Genomic DNA, 19,890 nt, shown 5'->3' on the forward strand with positions numbered 1-19,890 from the left:
TGTTCAATGTCGGAGTCTGGGCGACTACCTCAGCAAGGGAACCCTTAGCTTTGGTACCTTTTCTGGCCTATTCCTTTTAACAGGTGTCAATCTGCAGGATTATCACATCAAACCACCTTTTGGGGAGTTCCTCGAAGGGAGCCCTTTTTATGTTAATCTACCGAAATGTCACATCAAGCCACCTTTAAGGTGTTCTTAGCGAAGTTTCTTGTTTATGTTAACCTACAGAGTTATGACATCAAGCCACTTCTTATCTATATTTAACTTACACACACTGACTAGGCCCTGCTCTAAAGGCAGTCTGCCTATCTTGTCTGCACACACTGGATTAATTCCCATCCAGACATCATAGTTATTCATTTTCCTTAATTGCTTTTATTATATCTTAACTTCTATATATCTTCCATATTTTCCTATACAGTGGTACCTTGAGATACGAATTTAATTCATTCTGTAACCAAGTTGTAAGTCAGTCAACTCGTACATCAAACTGCCGATACTGGATTCGTGCATCAACACGCCAACTAGCAGCAGCTTCCCGAATCACAACTCGTATCTCAGAATTTCGCTCAGATCTCAAACAAAAATATGGACCAAGTCACAGCTCATATCTTTAAAAAGTCGTATGTTGGTCTGTTCATATCTCAAGGTACCACTGTATTTCTAAATATTTAATTGCTATAACATTATATTACTGTAACAAGTGTCATCGACATGGGCTAGGAAATTTGGCCATCAATCCCACAACCAAGACTGCAGACTATCGGAGGGGACCCATGTACTCCAGTAAGGCAGAGTAGGTTGCCCTGGTATTTATAAGGAAAGAAATTGGCCTACCTTCCATCATCAAGTTTGCCCAAGGCTCAGAAGAGGTGATGATCATGGGGCATCTGTCTTCAGGCACCTTCAGTCTTCAGTGGCCAGGCCCATCAGCTCTGGAAGGGAGGGGCCAGCTAGCCTGGGAAGGGTCTTACCTAGAGAGGGTCGATCGCAGTCTGACTTCCAATGGGCCCACCACAAAGGGGCAAGGCTTGGGAGCTGGCTTCATTGCTGTACTTAAAGCAATACCCGGTGGGGTGTTGATAGGATGATTTTTGCTTTTTAGACTGCCCTTAGTGCTCTGGGGTTGGGTATGCGGGCAGAGCAGATTAAGGTCGGTTGAGGCCCCTGGCGCAGAAAAAAATATTGGGCCCCTTAAAAAAAAGAGAGACACAAGAAAAATAAAAATACATGTTAACCATATTTTTAAATAAATAAAAAAATATATGTACTATTAATGTTAAAATTGCACATATGGAACCAACTTTGGTGTCTTTAGAAAAAAGTATAAAGTTGGGGTTTTGTGGAGCCCTTCAGAAGTCAGGGCTCAGGGCGGGCGCCCGGTGCACCGCCGTTAAATTCACCCTGTCTGCAGGCCCTTGATGGCAGAGGCTAGCATTTGCTTTGAGGTTTCTTCATCCCTATTGTTAAAGACCTTGAAGGCGAGGTTTAAAAGGTCTCAGTGGGGAGTTTGAGGGCCATCTTTCAGATTCTGCAGCTTGCTCCTAATGTCAGGTGTTGACTGGGAGATGAAATTTATCTCCCAATCAGGAAAATTTGGGAAGGAGAGCAGGAGTCACAGAGAAAGGGTTGTGATCTGAGTGCAAAGAAGGCCTGGACATAGGGGACTTTGGACCACTTTTTGTTTTGCTGACAGCCTGAGGTCTGGTGTAAGACCGAGTGTTCGGAGATGTTTTTGTTTTTGTTTTTGTTTTTTTGGAGGCAACCCAAAGGGGTTGTCTTGGTGATGGTGGATTGAGAGTTCCCCATGATGTGGTGGCTGAGCATCTAGCAATCTACAAGGAGGGATCGGACCGTCCTGAACAGTAGGATGAGCTTTAAGACAAGGCAGGTGTCCCTGCTGTCTCAGGCTCACCAGAACTGGAGGCTGGCTGCTTTTCAGCCGTCCTCATAGGCCAGTCCAGCCAGAGGCAAATGCAGGGAAGCCCTCCTGACAAACATTGGATTTTCAGATTTGAATGGACCATTCTGGATGGTAGGATGAGAACAGAGCTGCAGGAAGAATTGGGAAAGTTCCTAGTTATAGAGCCACTAGGTTCACTCACCCAAAAATGATTGTTCACCAGTGTGAATGTGGAGAGGCAAAATGAGAGTGCGGTAGTCAAACCCAGTGTCCGGTTCTTAGTTCTTCTTCAGGCAGGGAAAGGGAGTTTCCCTTCTCAGTGGGTTCAGGAGGCGCGGCCAAAGGGTTGGGGGAACTCCACAGGCAAGGGAGGCAGGCTCCAGGGGTAAAGCTGGGAGGAGCTGCTCCCACTTACTGCTCCCCGGGTGTAAAACCTCACTTCTCCCAGGGTCGGGGTTAGACCCTCGTCTTGTCTCCAGCACACATCTCCCGGGTTCCAGCATCAGAATGAAAGGCAGAAACTGCAGGTTGAGCCAAAAACACAAGGTTTGTGTGTTTCAAAAGGAAAATTTATTTTTAAAATGCCTGGGTGCAGGTGGGCTGAGACCAGCAAAGTGTGCCAGCCCCCAAGCTGCGGGAGGGAGCTTTAGAAATAGGGGTTGCTGCAGGCATTTGCTAGCATGGGGTTGGGTGCAGCTGGACATGCTCAGATTAGTTTATCTTGCTTTGTTGCCTTTGGTCACAGAAAGTCTCCCTTTCCTAACCCCCGGGTCCCTCCCAATGGCCTTATCCCAAGGACATTTCTCAAAACCTTTCCTGGTTGGGGGTAGTTGCTTAAGAGGAGGGATCTAAGGTTGGATGAGGGAGATGCTTAATAAAGAAGTTGCCCTAGTCAGAGGTTGGGTGTGGGGAATTTGAATTTATAAGGGATTTGGATTTAAAGAAGCCCTGAACCCAAACCTAACAGTTATAGTAGCTTTAATTTACTATCTCCTGAGTTTTTATATCCTTAAATATTATATTAGAGCAATAATTTAATGTTTGCTTTCTATTTTATTCTTTGGATGCTTATAATTCATTTAAACTTTGTCCTTATTTTTGAAGACTTAGGTTGTCTCCAATTTTTACCACTATAAATAAAACTGTAGTAGATGCCCTTGAGAAAAAACTTTTTCCACCTGATTATTTTAACATGATAAGACTTACTTTCCAAAAACACGCATGTTAGTTCATACTTCCACCATCAGTGTACAAAAGTATCGTGTCTTTGACCCCCTCATCAGCAATGAGTATTTTTATATTTTAACCTTTGCCATGTTAATAAGAGAAAATGTCTCCTTTTACTTGGTATTTCTTTGAATTCTTGTGATAATGGATAAATTATTCCATTTTTTTTAAATATTTATATTTGCATTAAGAGTTGTACCTTACAGTGCTCTATGAGAAATATATTCGAATTTAAAAACTTGCAATTTGGGATAATTTTAACTCAACAGCTTGGAAGAAAGCACTTTTCAGTCAAATAGCTTGAAGTCTGGAAATTCATTGAAAAGTCCTCAGATGAAATTTGGCATTCCTCTGTGACTGGGGGCTGTTGGCAGTAAAATATGCTCTCTTAGCTTTCAGATTCCCTAATGAGAAGGCCTGATGATAGTAAGAAACCTGCCTCCAGGAAGGAGTGCTCTGCGCTGTGCATGCAGAGTGCACCCCAGGGCCTGCAGCTCACAGACTCTGTGTAAGTGCCATCCAAGTGTCAAAGTCAGACACTAGAAATGCAGAGAGCAAAGCAGATCTTCATTTTTCAAAAATGTGTTACATTTCTAGGCTGTCAGAAGTCTGTGATGTGGGAGGCTTTTTACTCCTCTGATTGGGTTAAAAACTGAGGTGTCCAAGGAGCTCCGTGGAATGTCTCCATGTACACCAAAAAGTACAAGTCTAAGCTTACCTCAATTTTAATCATTTCATATTAAAAATTTTACTACTATAATATTGTGGGTTATTAATTTTCTTCCTCAACTTAATAAATGTAAAAGGATCAAAACTATAGAGATAATTTATTTTTAATTAGATCGACTTATTTATAGACAAGTTAGTTTCCCAAAGGGATCTGTAAAGGCATTCAATGAAAATAAAGAGTTTTCTCATTTGTGAAATCTGAAACTTGGATCAAATTATTCCTAAAGTTTTGTGCTTTTTTATTTTATGCACAAACAGTAGTTAACAAAGAAAGTCATGTTACATTGAAATAAGTGTCTCAAGATAGCAGGGATTATTTCAAACTGGTATTGTAAATTATATTTTCATTAAGATATATTTTATGCCTAGTACTTTTTTTAGCTTTATGAAGGAATCTTTCTTTTCTACAAATATTTGTTGATTGCCTGGGGCTTCATCAAAAATCAAGACAACAAAATCTCTCTCTTCAAGGAGTTTAGAGTCTACAGAGAGGATACAGACAATGAAAATATAAATAAATCATTCAAAAATATAGAAGGTAGGTAGATAGATAGATAAATAGATGATAAATATATAGATAGATAGATGACAGATAGATAGATAGATAGATAGATAGATAGATAGATAGATAGATAGATAGATAGATGATAGATAGAACATGAGGGAAGAATAAAAGACAAGGGCTACTTTTAGCTCAGGTGGTACAGGAAGCTCTCCCTCCACAGAAGTGACATTTCTGCTGAGACCAGAATGATGAGAAGGAGAAAGCCATGCCAACACCTAGATCAAGAAGATTCCAGGATGAAGAAACAAGTGCAAAGTCCCTGAAATAACAGAGTTCAGTGTGTTTCAAGAACCAAAAGGAGATCAGTGTGGCTGAAGCAGGAGGGATGGCAGCAGGGGAGGACCTCGGAGGTGTAGACACCAGGATGTGCAGGGCCCGGGAGGCCAGGGTAAGGAAGTAAGGAATCTGGATTTCTCTTTTTCTTTTTTTAAGATTTTTACTTATTCATTTTAGAGAGAGGGGAGAAAGAGAGAGTTGGGGAAGAAAAGCAGGAAGCATCAACCTGTAGTAGCTTCCCATTTGTGCTTTTACCAGACAAGTCCAGAGTTTTGAACCAGCAACCTCAGCATTCCAGGTTGACACTTTATTCACTGCACCACCACAGGTCAGGCTGGATTTCATTTTCTTTGCAGTCCAGGACCATTTGGAGGACTCTGAGGAGAGCCTAGCTTGCAAGTGTGAAATATTCTGTTCAAGCCAATTATATATGTGCTGAGTTGGGGGTCCTGTAGGAAATCAGAGAAGAGGAAGCCCATGTGGTTAACACACATTTAATGACAGATGGGATGGAACTGAGCCCCAAAAGAACATGAAAATGTGAATAGCTTCAGGGGTGGAAGGAGAAGGTGAGAAAAACAGCAAAAAGAAAGTCTAGGAGGTAAAACCATTGTGGTGAGTTGGGAGACCTGCTGAATCACACTGGGTGGTCACTTCATTGTCATAACTGTTATCCGGGCCAGCCAGGAGCTCCTAGTGGGCACGGGCCATCTTCTTCCTCTTTCTGTCTCTGCATCTTGCACACAAGGTGCCAGACATTTACTAGCTTCTTTGAACTGTCCCAAACCAGCACAGCTAGTAATTCCAGGTCCCTGAGGGAGAACAATGAGGAATGAAGAAAATAAACTTAAGAGGAAAAGGATGGGATCAACAGGCCTCTGCAAGCTGATGGCAAGTCAAAGCAAAACACCCCTTGGTTTGCTTTATTATATAGCCATATGCAAATAAGGAAGTCTCCAATACAAAGTCACATATCTCCAAGGCATAACCCTCCACCCTGCATAACTGAAATCAACCAATATCAGAACAAACAAAGGGTGATAGGAAGGGCATGTAAATTGCTTGTAGCAAGCAAGTGAAGTGGGGGAATGGGATGAGAGCAAATACACAGCTTCAATGCCAATATGGAGGAGTGGGGGGGAGAACTTAGCCTTTTGCTAAGCCTCCAACTACAAGAGCTTTGCTACTTGTAGTCTCCCACGTTGAACCCATTGAAGCAGATGGTGGGTATTAAGAATAGTACAAACCAAGAGTAGAGTGGACTGGGTATATGGAGTCCAGCTTTGCTCAGAACTGAAAGTTCATGGAGCATGAATAATAATAACCTACATCAGTAAAATTAAAATTCTGTTCACATGAAGAGTCTACTTGAAATTATCTGACCTAAAATGCAGATTCTAGAAAAGTAGAAATATCCTTTGGGGGTATTGGAAAGAACCTCAGAAAGATAGGGAGCCAGTCTCCAGAACAACTGAAACCAAAGTTAAGACACGGTGAATAGAGAAAATAAAACTAGTTTCAAATAAGACTTCAAACCCGAAGGTACAAACTCAGTTATTCAAATAATAGTTATTGATCAGTGAGGGAGCTTCTCACATGCACAGCTCTATTTAGCATATAGGTGGGAGAGTAGCTTCAGGGATGTACCTACTTAAGGATTTTCCGAGCAATGCTGGACAAGCCAGCTAGCTAACTATGTGAATAAAAGCATTTAGAAGACTCCTACAAGAGCTGTGCTTCTTCAAATTGGGACAAAGTAATTCCCACTGAGGCCAAGTCACTAGGAAAAGCACTGAGGAACATTTAAACACTCCTATCCCTTCCCTCAGATCCTAGGAGGAAAATATATTTTAAAGGAACATTACCAACACAAACAACCAGGCAGATACCTAACCTTCTTGGATTATCCCAAGCCTAACATAAGACTGATGTCATACATAGAAAATGTAGTCAACTTCCTTTGCCTTCTAAAAAGGGAGCAGTGCGGCTTGGAGGTCAGCAGACCTGCCATGACCTGGTGTGTGGCTGGAATATGGCATTCCAGTGCTCAGGCTCCAGAGCTGCTCATCCAAAAGTAGCTGAATGGGTCACTTTGCCAGCTGTGTTCTTGAGAAACAGTAGGTAATAGATGTCATTGAGGTTGTTTTGTTTTGTCCTCTCCAAAATTCTGTCCCTAATTAAAAACAAAACAAAACAAGAAAACTGCACCATACAAAGGTGCAGGTAAAGTCTTCATGAAGCGGTGCACTTCTGGAGGCACCACACTCTGCCCGAAAGGGCAAAAGGAGAGCTGGGTGGCCCTGACTCTCGGGGTGGGGGTGGGGGGGGGCTACGTGGACAGGGCCACCCGGCAGGAGCCTGGTCTTTAGTGGATGGACACAGCCAACACTCAGCAACCTGGCAGGGGGCAACTGAAGACAAACAGCTGGCCTCTCTCTCCTCCACCCTCCCCATTGCCTGCTGGTGCCTCCCGCTGACCAATCCAAACAGAGGGAGAGGGAGCCTTGGTGTCCCATGCCAGTCAGCATCCCAGGACACAGCTAGCAGGTGAGTGAGAGAATCTAGCAGGAAAAGCAGAGGCCATTTGCCCCCTGAAGCCACCTTGTATCCCAATTCCTGATATTCTATATCTAGTACAGTGATTTCTGGTATGGCTACCACAGTCAACATTGAGCTAAACACATAGTAGGAACTCATTCAATACTTTTATGAATGACTAATTTAATAGACTTTCTTAGGTCCTCAGTAAGATGGGAAGATTAACCCTTTGAGTAGTATGAACATTCATGTACGTCCTCATGCCTCCTGACCATCCAGAGTATGATCGTACAAAAATTTTTATTTTATAAATGTGTAAGGCAACATTAAAAAAAGGCAAATGTGTGTTCTTCTTGTTTCCATAAATTGGTTATCAAACAAACATGATTTTAGGTTAATAAAACTGTAACTGGAACTAATTTCATTAAAAAAAAAAAATCATTCCCCGGGGTCAGCGAGCATGAAAAAAACTCACTACTTAAAGGGTTCATCGATTTTCTTGTGTGATTTGCCCTTCCTAAAAGAGGGCTTTCCCATTGAAATCAAATTCATGGAGTGTTTTTCATTTTGCTGGGCTCTGGTTTTGTTAACATTACTAAACGCACAGTGAATAACACATGATAGCATGCAGAGACCTGAGACTCTGGGACCTGGGATCAGTGGGAGAAGAGAGTGGACCATTACGTCAGGCTGTGGTTTCATCCCTGACTGGGTGCTAGAGGAGAACGGTGGGGTCTCGGTGCTTAATGACCAGATCTCTGAACAGATTTCCCTCCTTCTCCCACTAAGTAGAAGCCAGGCATTCTCTTGAAAGTGTTTTCACAACAGTTTCTGCCAAATAAATATACAGATGATATTCTCAACCCCTGGAGTGTTGACAAACAGGGAAGCAGAGTGGGAAACATTTTAAGTGAAAATATTGTCACAGACTAGATAAAAATCAACCCTAATAAAAGTTTTTTTAAGAATTTATTTATTTTAAGCAAAAATTTAAAATGACTTACTGTTTTGTCCTGCTTGATATCAGAAGCAGATAAAATTTGGATTTATACTGGTGTTAAAGGAAATCAGTATTTATAACTTTATGGAATTAATTGTGAAAGTACAAGAACAAACTTAACAAAGTCTCTTTGAGTTTATACCTCAGATATATATACTTCTGCCCATTCCAGGAAAAAGAAAAAGCCTCAAAAACAAAATACAATTGCTCTGCCTTGTACATAGGTCAATGAGATAAGTTATAAAATCATCATAGCTATTCACATCCTCCTCTAGAAGAAAAGCATACAACCTCACCCTGTTAACTCGGACTTAGTCATTTGACTTACTCAAGCCAATGGGAAGTGGAAATGCCACTTCTGACCAGAAGTAGGGAGGCATCGCACATTCCCACCAGTTCCTGTCCTTAGCCTGTGCCAAGAGAAACCAGCATGTGTCAGCAGGGCCTGCCCCTCTAGCCTGAATTCCAGAATGAACAGACATGTGAATACTCACAGTCCAGATGACAAAAAGTCCTGAAGCTAATCCATAGCCTGGAACAGAGTCCCAGCAAGAGGCAAACGTCACTGTTGTGATATATTGAAATTTGAGATTGTTTGTTACTGCAGCAAGAGCTGATTAAAGCACTCAACTTCTTGGAAACAGAAAAGGAAACTGAAGCTTTGTAAAGGAAGCTGAGTTGGTACCACCTCTTTTGCATAGTTGCTCAGTTGTCATAGAGTCAAATTCCCCTTTAAAGGCATTCCAAGCAAATCAAAAATAGCTGTATCATGTTACCAATATAAAGTCCTAGTAACTGTAGGGCAGGTACATCCACAGTCGGGGTGCATACATAGAGCCACAGCTGGCAAGGACTCAGAGAGCAACAGAAGCAAGGTCCTCAGCACAGACTCTGCCATTCAGGACGGGCTGAGAGAGCCATGTGCCTCAAGCTCAGAAAGGTTCATGCTCCAGGAGTAGGGTGGTGATTATGGGTAAACCCGCCATGTTCTAGCCACCCAATGGTGTGTGTACATCTTGGACAGAAAGTCAAGGGTGTAGAAGAATGCTAGAAAGTATAACCCCCAAAGGCCCAAGCAAATCTGCTGAGATGCCCTTTCAGATAACAGTCTGCAAGCCAGAAGAAATTCAGGGGAGTTTTAGCAGAGAAAAGCCAGGACAAGGACTGTGTAGCCAGCCAAGGGTCCTCTAAGAGCTGCCTGTGGAGGTGGAGGTGGAGGTGGTGGGAGAGGATGTCAGCAATGGGAGACCAAGAGACCTGGTCAGGTGCCAGAGCAGGGCAGTGTGAGCTAGCACTCCCATGACACTCATGCACGCTGTGCCAGGTACTGTGCTGAAAGCGTCATACGTCTTACCTCCTTCGCTCCTTACCACCATCCTGAGAGCTGGGTACCCTTATTACCTCATTTTCTGGACAGCAAAACAGAAGCATATAGAGGCTTTGCCCAAGGTCACTCAGCTGGTAAGGGCAGAGACAGAATTTGAGCCCAGGGAACTTGGCTGCTGAATTATGTCCCTAATCAGGAGCCAGGAGCTCCACCCAGAGGAGGAAAAGCAGTGAGGTTGGAGGGGAGATGGGTTATCATAGGACCTCAGGATACAGGAGTGGGGAGGGGCCTCAGAAGGCCCCTTCTGACGCTGCAGTCACCAAGTGGGCTCATCAAACCTGGCACCTTTCCCTCTAACTTTAACCTCAGTTTGCCAGGGGACATTGGTTAGAAGAATTCTGTAGCGATCATAACCGTCCGACCATGTGAAGAGGCTGCGGCTACCAGCCAGTGTTCTCTGCTGTTCCAGATGTTTCAGCACCGGCTGGCCAAGCACTCAGAGGAAGGTTACAAAGGGCTTTCTGTAATCCTTTAGTGTGTTTGCAAAACCAGGCAGGAATGATTTGGGGCTGCTTACAGTTTTATTATCCTTTGTTTCCTTTCTCTCCTCTCCTCCAAGGGCAGACTCTAGTGTAATTCGATAATCCTACCTCAGTGAACGTTTAAGCCATAATTATTTTCATGCTTACCCAGACCTGCTCGTACCATCATTATCCTTGGAGCCCGCTGAACGCTCGAGCACCCCAGCAAGCAAACCCCACAATGATGATTTTCTTCTCCCAGAGGCCTCATAAGCCTTCCTGAGTTAAAGCTGTGAAGTATTTTGAGATACTTGAATTAAAGTGATAGAGAAAACACAACACACATTTATTGCTCATCTTGGAAAGACAACAGCAATGAGCTTCCAAAACTATCTTTGATTAACATAATCTAGCAGTAATGAATATGGATACTGTCAATAGTCACTTAGAAGCATGTTTTCTCTTGTACATTTTGTTCTCTCCAGTAAATTTCCAACCAAGAGAAGAAATGCCCTGAGCCCCTGTTTGCATCAATAAGCAAGCACTCAGAAGAACTACATGGAGGGAACAGTCAGGGAGGAATCCTCACCACCCTCAACTAGAGTCTCTATGTTTTCCCACCATGGTTGCTAATTGTCTATTAAATAGAAACCATCACTTCTCTAACAAGCCTGGTTCATTTCTCACTGTCCTTGTGACAGTTTCTGATGAAGGCTACTCAGGACAAGTGTCCCAGAGGGTGTCTCCAGACCGCACAGCAGCCACAGTCACTGTAACAGAAGACAGTGCTGAGAGGCCCAGCTGCCTGCCAGGGAAGAGAACCAGGAAGAACCTGTAGCCCCATGGAGAACATGGCAGTATATTCATCAGGGTTCTCCACAGAAACAGAATCAATAGGATATACACAGAAGTGCATGGGTGATTTATTACAGACATTGGCTCACATGTTATGGAGGCCGAGAAGTCCCACAATTAATAAGCTGTCTGCAAGCTGGAGAGCCAGGAAAGTTGGTGTTATAATTCAGTCAGAGTCTGAAGTCCTGAAGATCCAGAGGTGTAAGTTCCAGCCTGACTCCAAAAGCTCAGGAACCGGGGACACCAGTGTCCATGGAGAGGGGAAGGTAGATGTCTCCACTCAAGCAGATGCAGCAAATTCAACCCTCTGCCGCCTTTTTGTTCTTAACAAATGGGATGATGCCCACCCACCCTGATGAGGGCAGGCTTCTTAGTCTACCAAATTCAAATGCTAATCTCTTCCAGAAATACCCTCATACGCACCCAAATATAATATGTTACCAGCTGTCTGGCATCCCTAATCCCAGTTGGGTTGAAACATGAAATCAACCATCACAGGCAATATCTGGTTTTCCACACCCAGACCTGGAGTCCTGACTGGGGTTGTAGGGCAGGAGACCTTAATCCTGCCTTTCCAAACCCATGTCAATTAAATTGGGGTTTCTGGGGTGGGGCCAGGCCCCAGTGACTCTGAAAGATCCCTGGGGAAGTCCACTGTGTGCCCGGGATGGAGCACCACTGTCTCCCTCAGCAGAGCAGCAGGCGCACACCTCCCCCACCCTTGTCCGCTGGACTAACATCTTCAGGCATGATTCGTCAGTTAACGCTACACAGCTGTGACAATGAGCTTTTAAGAATATAAATCATATGTCTCTCACTTCAATAAAACCCTCCAATGACTTCACACTGCAAGACCCTTAAGAGTCTGACCCTGCAAAGTTCGGGCAGAAGAGCCAGGAGTGACGACATGAGTTCTGCAAGCAGACACTCCACAGCCCAGTGCTGGTTCTGCCATTATGGGCTCCATGATGTCCAGGAAGTTCCTGGCCCGCCCCAGCCTCTGCTGCCTCATCTGTAAAGGCAGTTTGGTTGTAAGGATTAAATGAGTTGACACAATGTGGGGCAACTGTGTTGGGCTTGCTCACGTGGTTACCAGCTGCAAGCACTTTGTCTAATTGGTACGTGAGCCCGTGGCTACGCCATGTGTCTATATGGCCCGTATGAGGCTATGGGCGTTTGCGCTCATTGGGCTCAGGGATGGGGATTGCAGATGCGCAGACTGCCTGCCCGCCACTGTGGGGCCATTTTGCTGTTTGTGTGCCTGGAGGCAGTTTCCCCTGCCTGTGTGCTTGTCGGCAGTTGTGAGACTTTATTAAATGGAATGGCCCAACATTTTCCAGCTCCGCAGTTTCTCTACCATCTGCCCGAATCCAGTATGGACCTGCCTGGCCTCGGCCACCGGCATTACACACATGTAAAGCTCTAACACGACACTTAGATTCACCTCCTCACCCTGCTCCAGTCGCACTCATTTCCCAGAACAGCCTTCCCTGTTCTCTGCTGCAGACACCCCAGGAGGGAGAGTGACACCTGGCATGATAGACTCCTTTTCATCATTCCGTAGCCGATGCCATGACCACAGACAGCCCTTGTCCGTTTATCACCCTGTTTGATTTCCTTTGTAGCCTGTATTCATTTGCTAAGGCTACAATGAGAAAGTATGACAAACAGGGTGGCTTAAACAACAGAAGCTTACTGTCTCACAGCTCTGGTGGCTGGACGTCTGAGACCAAGGTGCTGCAGAGCTGGTTCCTGCTGCGGGCTGTGAGGAAGAATTTGTTCTGTGGCTCTCTCCTAACTTCTGGTCGATTTCCAGAAGTCCGCGGTGTTCCTTGTCATATAAATGTATCACCCTGACCTTTGCCTTCATCTTCACATCTTGTTCTTTGTGTGGGCACTTGCCCCAGTGTCTAAACCTCTTTTTATAAAGACACCAGTCATATTGGATTAGGTGCCCACGCTATTCCAGTATGATCTCATCTTAACTAATTGCATCCTCAACAACTCTATTTCTAAATAAGGTACATTCTGAGGTGCTGGGCCTTAAAGCTTTGACATATGAATTTGAGAAGTGTCACAATTCAACTCATAAAAAAGTCCTTACCTCTCTCTTGAATCACCTGGTTCTATTTGTCTACCTGTGTTATTGTATTGCCTCACTGTATATCATTGTTTAAATTGCTTAATTTTTTTGAAATCGCCATGATATGCTTTTGTAATCAGAATAAAAAAGCTTTTATGAAAAACAAACAAGCAAACGCCCACCCTTGCTTTGTGGTTTGGTCTGCCCATCACCTCCCATTCCAGATGGGAAGCTCCATGAGAGCAGGTGCCACGTCTTTGCCCCCCTGAACCTAACACCATGCCTGGCACATAATGGATGCCCAAGTATGCTGGCTGAGTTGAAATTAAACATATAATATATACATTTATTTCTCTATGAGAGCTCAAGCAAAGCAGTTGTCCTTACAGCTTTCCTGGTATACATGTGACATATTTTCTCACAAATCTACAAATCTTAAAAGAAAAAAAAAAAGGAATGTTGATACACTACACTTTTAAATGACTTGCATATACAGTGGCACTATCGAACTACACAGGTATTCAAGCTTTTGTCAAGAATTAAAACGCAGACATATTGTCAAATATGTTCTCCCATTGTGTAGTTTGTCTTTTTATTCTGTTCTTATTGTCTTTAGCTGGCAAAAGCTTTATAGTTTGATACAGTCCCATTTGTTTATCCTGTCTTTTATTTCACTTGCCCGTGGAGATAAATCAGCAAATATATTGCTGCGAGAGATGTCAGAGAGCTTACTGCCTATATTTTCTTCTAAGATGCTTATGGTTTCATGGCTTACATTTAAGTCTTTTATCCATTTTGAGTTTATTTTTGTGAATGATGTAAGTTGGTGGTCTAGTTTCAGTTTTTTTGCAGGTAGTTGTCCAATTTTCCCAACACCATTTATTAAAGAGGCTGTCTTTACTCCATTGTATGTTCTTAACCTCCTTTGTGAAATATCAGTTGTCCATAAAGCTGTGAGTTTATTATGTCTGATAAGGGGTTAATAACCAAAATTTATAAAGAACTTGTAAAACTCAACACCAGGAAGATAAACAATTCAATCAAAAGATGGGCAAAAGAAATAAATAGACACTTCTCCAAAGAGGATATACAGATGGCCAATAAGCATATGAAAAAATGCTCAACATCACTAATCATTAGAGAAATGCACATTAAAACCACAATGAGATATTGTGGTTATCCCACTTTTAGGTCTATACCCTAAGAACACCATAGCACTGTTCCAAAAGGAATGCACCCCATTTTTATAGCAGCATTGTTCACAATAGCGAAGATCTGGAAACAGCCCAAGTGTCCGTCAGTGGACAAGTGGATTAAAAAGCTTTGGTACATATATACTATGGAATACCACTCAGCCATAAGAAATGATGACATCGGATCATTTACAACAACATGGATGGACCTTGATAACACTATACTAAGTGAAATAAGTAAATCAGAAAAAACTAAGAACTATATAATTCCATACATAGATGGGACATAAAAATGAGACTCAGAGACATGGACAAGAATGTGATGGTAACCAAGGGGGGGGGGGGAGAAGGAGAAGGGGGGAGGAAAGGGGCACAAAGAAAACCAGTTAGAAGGTGACGGAAGACAGTTTGACTTTGGGTGAGGGGTATGCAACATAATCAAATGTCAAAATAATCTGGAGAGTTTTTCTCTGAACATATGTACCCTGATTTATCAATGTCACCCCATTAAAATTAATAATAAAAAAAGAATTAAAATGCAGCATGAAGCAATACTGTCACGTCTAGGAGGCAGTTTAACCAGTTGGACCATCATGCAACTCCTGTGAACCAAACTACCACATTTCACATGATTCCCCTAATTAGGTAGTGTCTGCAAAACCTTTAGAAGCAGACAAGTGTTATGTTAAGTATTAAGTAGTATTCATTAATACAGGGGTGGACAAAAGTAGCTTTATAGTTTTGAGTACACCAAACACAGAGTTTATTTTTGTATTATTATAATCACAACCTGCATGTCTTTTTCCATATGAACAACTGTAGACTTACTTTTGCCCACCCTGGATTGGTAGATTGCATGGGCTAGTACTTATTATAAATGTAAATGTCCTAAGCCTATCGGATCAGTACAACATTCAGCTGTACTTAAATTTTTTTATAGAATTCTATAGCACTTCTGACTTCTAATGACAGTAGCTTCATATAATCTTTTCATTTTCTATATGAAATGTTTGAAATCATCTACAATGATTAACAACCACAAAAAAATATTTTTGAGAGCAAGTTTCCAAAACAACCCATCAGATGGCACTGAGCCTCTTGAGAGTCGTAGATCTAATTTCACATTCTTATGTAAGAAATATTGTTTCTCCAAAATATATGCCCATGAATCACAGAACAAGTCTTGGCCAGCTATGTAAAAAGTATTTAGAATGTAGACAACAGAGTTTGGACACATTTCAGGTGCCAGGCATTGTCTTAAGCTTGTTTCAGATATTCCCTAATTTAATCTTCACATAAACACTAGGCAGGCTTCGTTATCCCACCATACAGTTGAAACCCAACTACAGAGAAGTAAAGTAATTTACGCAAGGTCCCAGAAAAGTAAGTGGCAGTGCCCTGACTCAGACCATCCTCTTCAGAATAACTCCGCAACACAGTGCAAACTACAAACTGTCATTTAAGACTGGAGTGGGCACAAAGGGAGAAATGTGACCCTCCTTATATGAGCACACTCATCGGGCCAGTTCCTCCAGCACAGTACATGGACCTGCTATCATGCCTCTAAGTTAGGGGTAGTCAACCTATTTATACCTACCGCCCACTTTTGTATCTCTGTTAGTAGTAAAATTTTCTAACCACCCACCGGTTCCACAGTAAAAGTGATTTATAAAGTAGAGAAGTGACTTTACTTTATAAAATCTATAAAGCAGAGTTACAGCAAGTTAAAGCATATAATAATAATTACTTACCAAGTACTTTATGTCAGATTTTCGCCAAGTTTGGCAGAATAAATCTTTATAAAACAACTTACTATAGTTAATTCTATCTTTTTATTTATACTTTGGTTGCTCAGCTACCTCCCACCATGAAAGCTGGAATGCCCACTAGTAGGCATAGGGACCAGGTTGACTACCGCTGCTCATAATTTGTTTCCTGCTTAGTCTCACTTTTTCCTTTCTTGTGTTTTTCCTGCAGACATTCATGCCCAGGAGAAGGTTGCTTTGAGTCCCTCTGGACCTTTCCTAAAAGGGAGATCCTTGTGCTCTAGATGAGTTCTAGAAGCATCCGCTAAGGCTTCCATAGCCCTCTTCCATCAGTTGACCTTCACCGAATCTCTATCGCTCAGGATGAGTGGCTTCCTCTCCTCCCTGGACCCCCGACAGGTGCAGTGGGGGGCTGCCTGGTATGCCATGCAGTCCAGGATCCTGCGCACCAAACCAGTGGAGTCGATGCTGGAGGGAACAGGAGCCACCACCGCACACGGCACCAAGCTAGCCCAAGTGCTTACCACCGTGGATCTCATTTCACTTGGCGTTGGCAGCTGTGTGGGCACTGGGATGTACGTGGTATCTGGCCTGGTGGCCAAGGAAATGGCAGGACCTGGTGTCATTGTGTCCTTCATCATTGCAGCTGTTGCATCCATATTATCAGGTAAGTGTCTCTGTGCAGCAGAAGGCCTATGGAAAGCATGCTTGCTGACCTATTACTGTTCATTCCACAATTCTAGAGTATTTAGTAATGATGTATGAAGTAACAAAGAAGTGGTCATCATGCTTTCTTTGTGACTGGAGTGCTGGAGAGTTCAGGGATAAGTTTTGGTTCAACTGTAGTAGTTATCCTTTTCTTTGTTTTGTTTTGTTTTTGATACAAAGAATTGTTCTGCTGCCCAGCCATATCCCAATTTCTAATTCCCTGTCATGTCTTAATGGTTCCACTTCCATTGCAGCTCTCCTTCCATTGAAAGATTCTTTCATAGGGAAGGAGGTGAATATATCTAGGATATAAATAATAAATAAAGGATAAGAAGAGTAGCAAAATAAATCAGTAAATCTGATATGATTGGGATTTAATGATCCTCAAATTGATACTGTGACTCCCATGCAAGAGGAAATCAAGCTAGAAATGTAAAGCCACTGTGAGACTCACAAAGCACCATCTGCCATAACAGACTGATATTCTACAAGGGTAGCTCAGCTAGTACCTCTGTCTCCTGGAGAAAGAATCATGACACTCATAAGCTTTTCAAATGAGATTCTAGGACTTAGGGCTTATCATCTGGGAAATGGCTTCCCTATTTCCTTTCCCTCCTCTTCTCTTCAGTTGTGACCTGTACAGTACTTTTCCAGAACACCAGAGATAGGTCAACAGACTACTTGAACAAGAAAGAAAACAAAAGTGTTCTGATTCTTGATGGTTATAATGAAAAAGCATGAGGTAGATTGTGTAGTTCGACCCATGAAGGGGTGAATGCCATGGTGTTTTCAAATGTTTCATGAGAAGTAGGAATGCTAACTTACATTGGGAAGCCTGTGTGCTAATACATACCATCACAACAAAAGTTCTGCATTAAAAATGTCTTCATCCACGGGGGCTGATGCACAGACTAGACACATGCAACCAGAAAGTGCACTGGTTTGTTTGTCACATGCTTTTAATTTGATGAGGGAAATATTTCCAGACTAATTTTATCTCTCTCCTGTCATGCTTTACTTCCCTGTTGGTTTTACTGCCATCTCCTTTTCTAAAGCCAATCTGAAGGTGAGTCTCCTCTGTCTGCATTTATCTCCAGGATAAATGATTGTTAGGTTGCAAGAATGGAGTAAATAAAAAGTTGAGATTAACTAGGTTTAACTTTTTCCAAGCACAGAAAAAAAAGCAATGGGGTGAGGAGTGTTTTCTGAGGCTGAAGAAACAATGCGGGACCACACAATGTAGGTTGGAAGAGAGAACATGAGGGTAGTGGTGATTCATGAAAACTGTTAAGATCAGTGGAGACGTCCTCTCAATGAGTTCAGAAAATCACTGAAATAAAATATTGAGAAAATGTCCTAGGGAACAGAAGTGAAGTTGAAGAGTGGAATGTTTAAATTAAGATTTCACAGTGGTACAGTAATCAGCAATGTTAATTTTAGATTTTAATCTGGCTCAGCCAATGACTACTTGTGAAAACTTGAGCAAGTACCATAACTACTCTGAGCCTCAGTTTCTCCATTTAAAAAATGGTCATAATAATACCTACTTCAGGTAGTTGTGAAGATTAAATGAGATGCCTATAAAGTGCCTGATACAATGCCTGACACATAAACTAAATAAGTAGTTCTTCCAATTTTGTGCCAAACCCTGTATTAGGAGCTTGCCATATATTTTCATATTAAGAACTCATAATATCTCTTCAAGGTAGGTTTTATTATCTCTAGTTTTACATATGAAAAAGTTGAAATCTAACTAACAAAGCCTAGATTCAAATTTGTTGTGCCAATATCTTTCAACCCTGACTACGAATATTTTTTTAAAGTGAGAAGTAGGAAGATAGATGGACTCCCACATACACTCTGACCAGAATCCACCCACTGACCCCCATCTGGGACTGATGTTCAGATCAACCAAGCTATCCTCAGCACCCAGGGCCAACACTCAAGCCAGTACAGTCACTGGCTGTGAGAGAGGAAGAGAGAGAGAAGGCAGAGGAGGGAAGAGAAGCAGATGGTCTCTTCTGCGTTCCCTGACCAAGAATTGAACTCAAGATGTCCCATGCCGGGCCTGATGCTCTATCCACTGAGCCAACCAACTAGGGCTCCTGATTATGAATTTAAATCATTAAAAAAATTTCTGAATAATGGATTGGGGAAGGGTATGGATAGCTTTATGGAGTAATAATTACATACATTAATGTTTATCCTTTTAAATATACAATTCTTGGAGTTTGACCAATATGTACAGTTGTGTAACCTCCACCACAATCAAGATGCAGAGGAGTCCTATCACCCTCAAATAATTCTTCCATGTTACCTCTTTGTACTTTTCTTCTCCTCCCACCCCCATCCCCGGCAACACTGATCTTCTCAGGCCCTATACTTTCTGCCTTTTCCGGAATGTCATGTAGATAGAACCATTCAGTATGTAACATTTTGAGTTTGGTTTCTTTCCCTTAGTATGATGCAACATAAATTCATATTGTTTGCATCAGCGGGTTATTGCAGTTTACTTCTGAATAGTATCCCACTGTATAGATGTACCATAGTTTTCTCATACATTTACTAGTTGAATGGCAGTTGGGTTATATCCAGTCTGAGGCCATTATGGATAAAGCCATTATAAATATTTACATACAGGTTATTGTATGAACACAAGTTGTTGTGTCTCTTGAGTAAATACCTAGAAGTGGTATTGTTGGCTTTTGTGGTGAGTAAATGTATACTTAACTTTAGAGTAAACTGCCAAATGTTTCTCCAAAGTGGCAGTATTATTCTTCATTCTCACCAGCTACACGTGAGAGTTCCCATTGCTCAGTTCCTTGCCAGCATCACAATTGTCATGTGTTGTATTTTGTGATTATTCTGTCTGTTTACAATTTTAAAGGGTATATGGCAATATTTCAATGTGGGATTAATTTGTGTTTTTCTAATTACTAATATTTTGAGCATCTTTCTATGTGCTTATTTGCCATCCATATATCTTTGGTGAAATGTCTATTCAAATCTTTTGCCAATATTTTAATTGGATTCTTCATTTCTTTATTTTATAAACTTTTAAGAGTTCTTTATATATTCTGAATATAAGACATTATTAGATGTGGTACACAAATATTTTCTCCCAGAAAATATTTTATGGTTCATCTTTGAATTTTTTTTTTAATTTCTGTTTCTTTGTTTTTAAAAATGCTGATGCCCA

General features: G+C 42.0%; 1 protein-coding gene across 1 annotated transcript in view; it reads left to right on the top strand.

Annotated features, from left to right (window-relative positions):
• The window catches only part of SLC7A14 (solute carrier family 7 member 14), a 155,199-nt gene that overhangs the window by 61,423 nt on the left and 73,886 nt on the right, over positions 1-19,890 (top strand). The window contains exon 2 of the mRNA XM_066347261.1: positions 16,195-16,650. Within this exon, the coding sequence (XP_066203358.1) occupies positions 16,347-16,650 (304 nt within the window). The 5' untranslated portion in view covers positions 16,195-16,346. The remainder of the gene's footprint in view (positions 1-16,194; positions 16,651-19,890) is intronic.

Source organism: Saccopteryx leptura, chromosome 8 (assembly GCF_036850995.1).
Source record: "Saccopteryx leptura isolate mSacLep1 chromosome 8, mSacLep1_pri_phased_curated, whole genome shotgun sequence".
NCBI classification, from domain to species: Eukaryota; Metazoa; Chordata; class Mammalia; order Chiroptera; family Emballonuridae; genus Saccopteryx; species Saccopteryx leptura.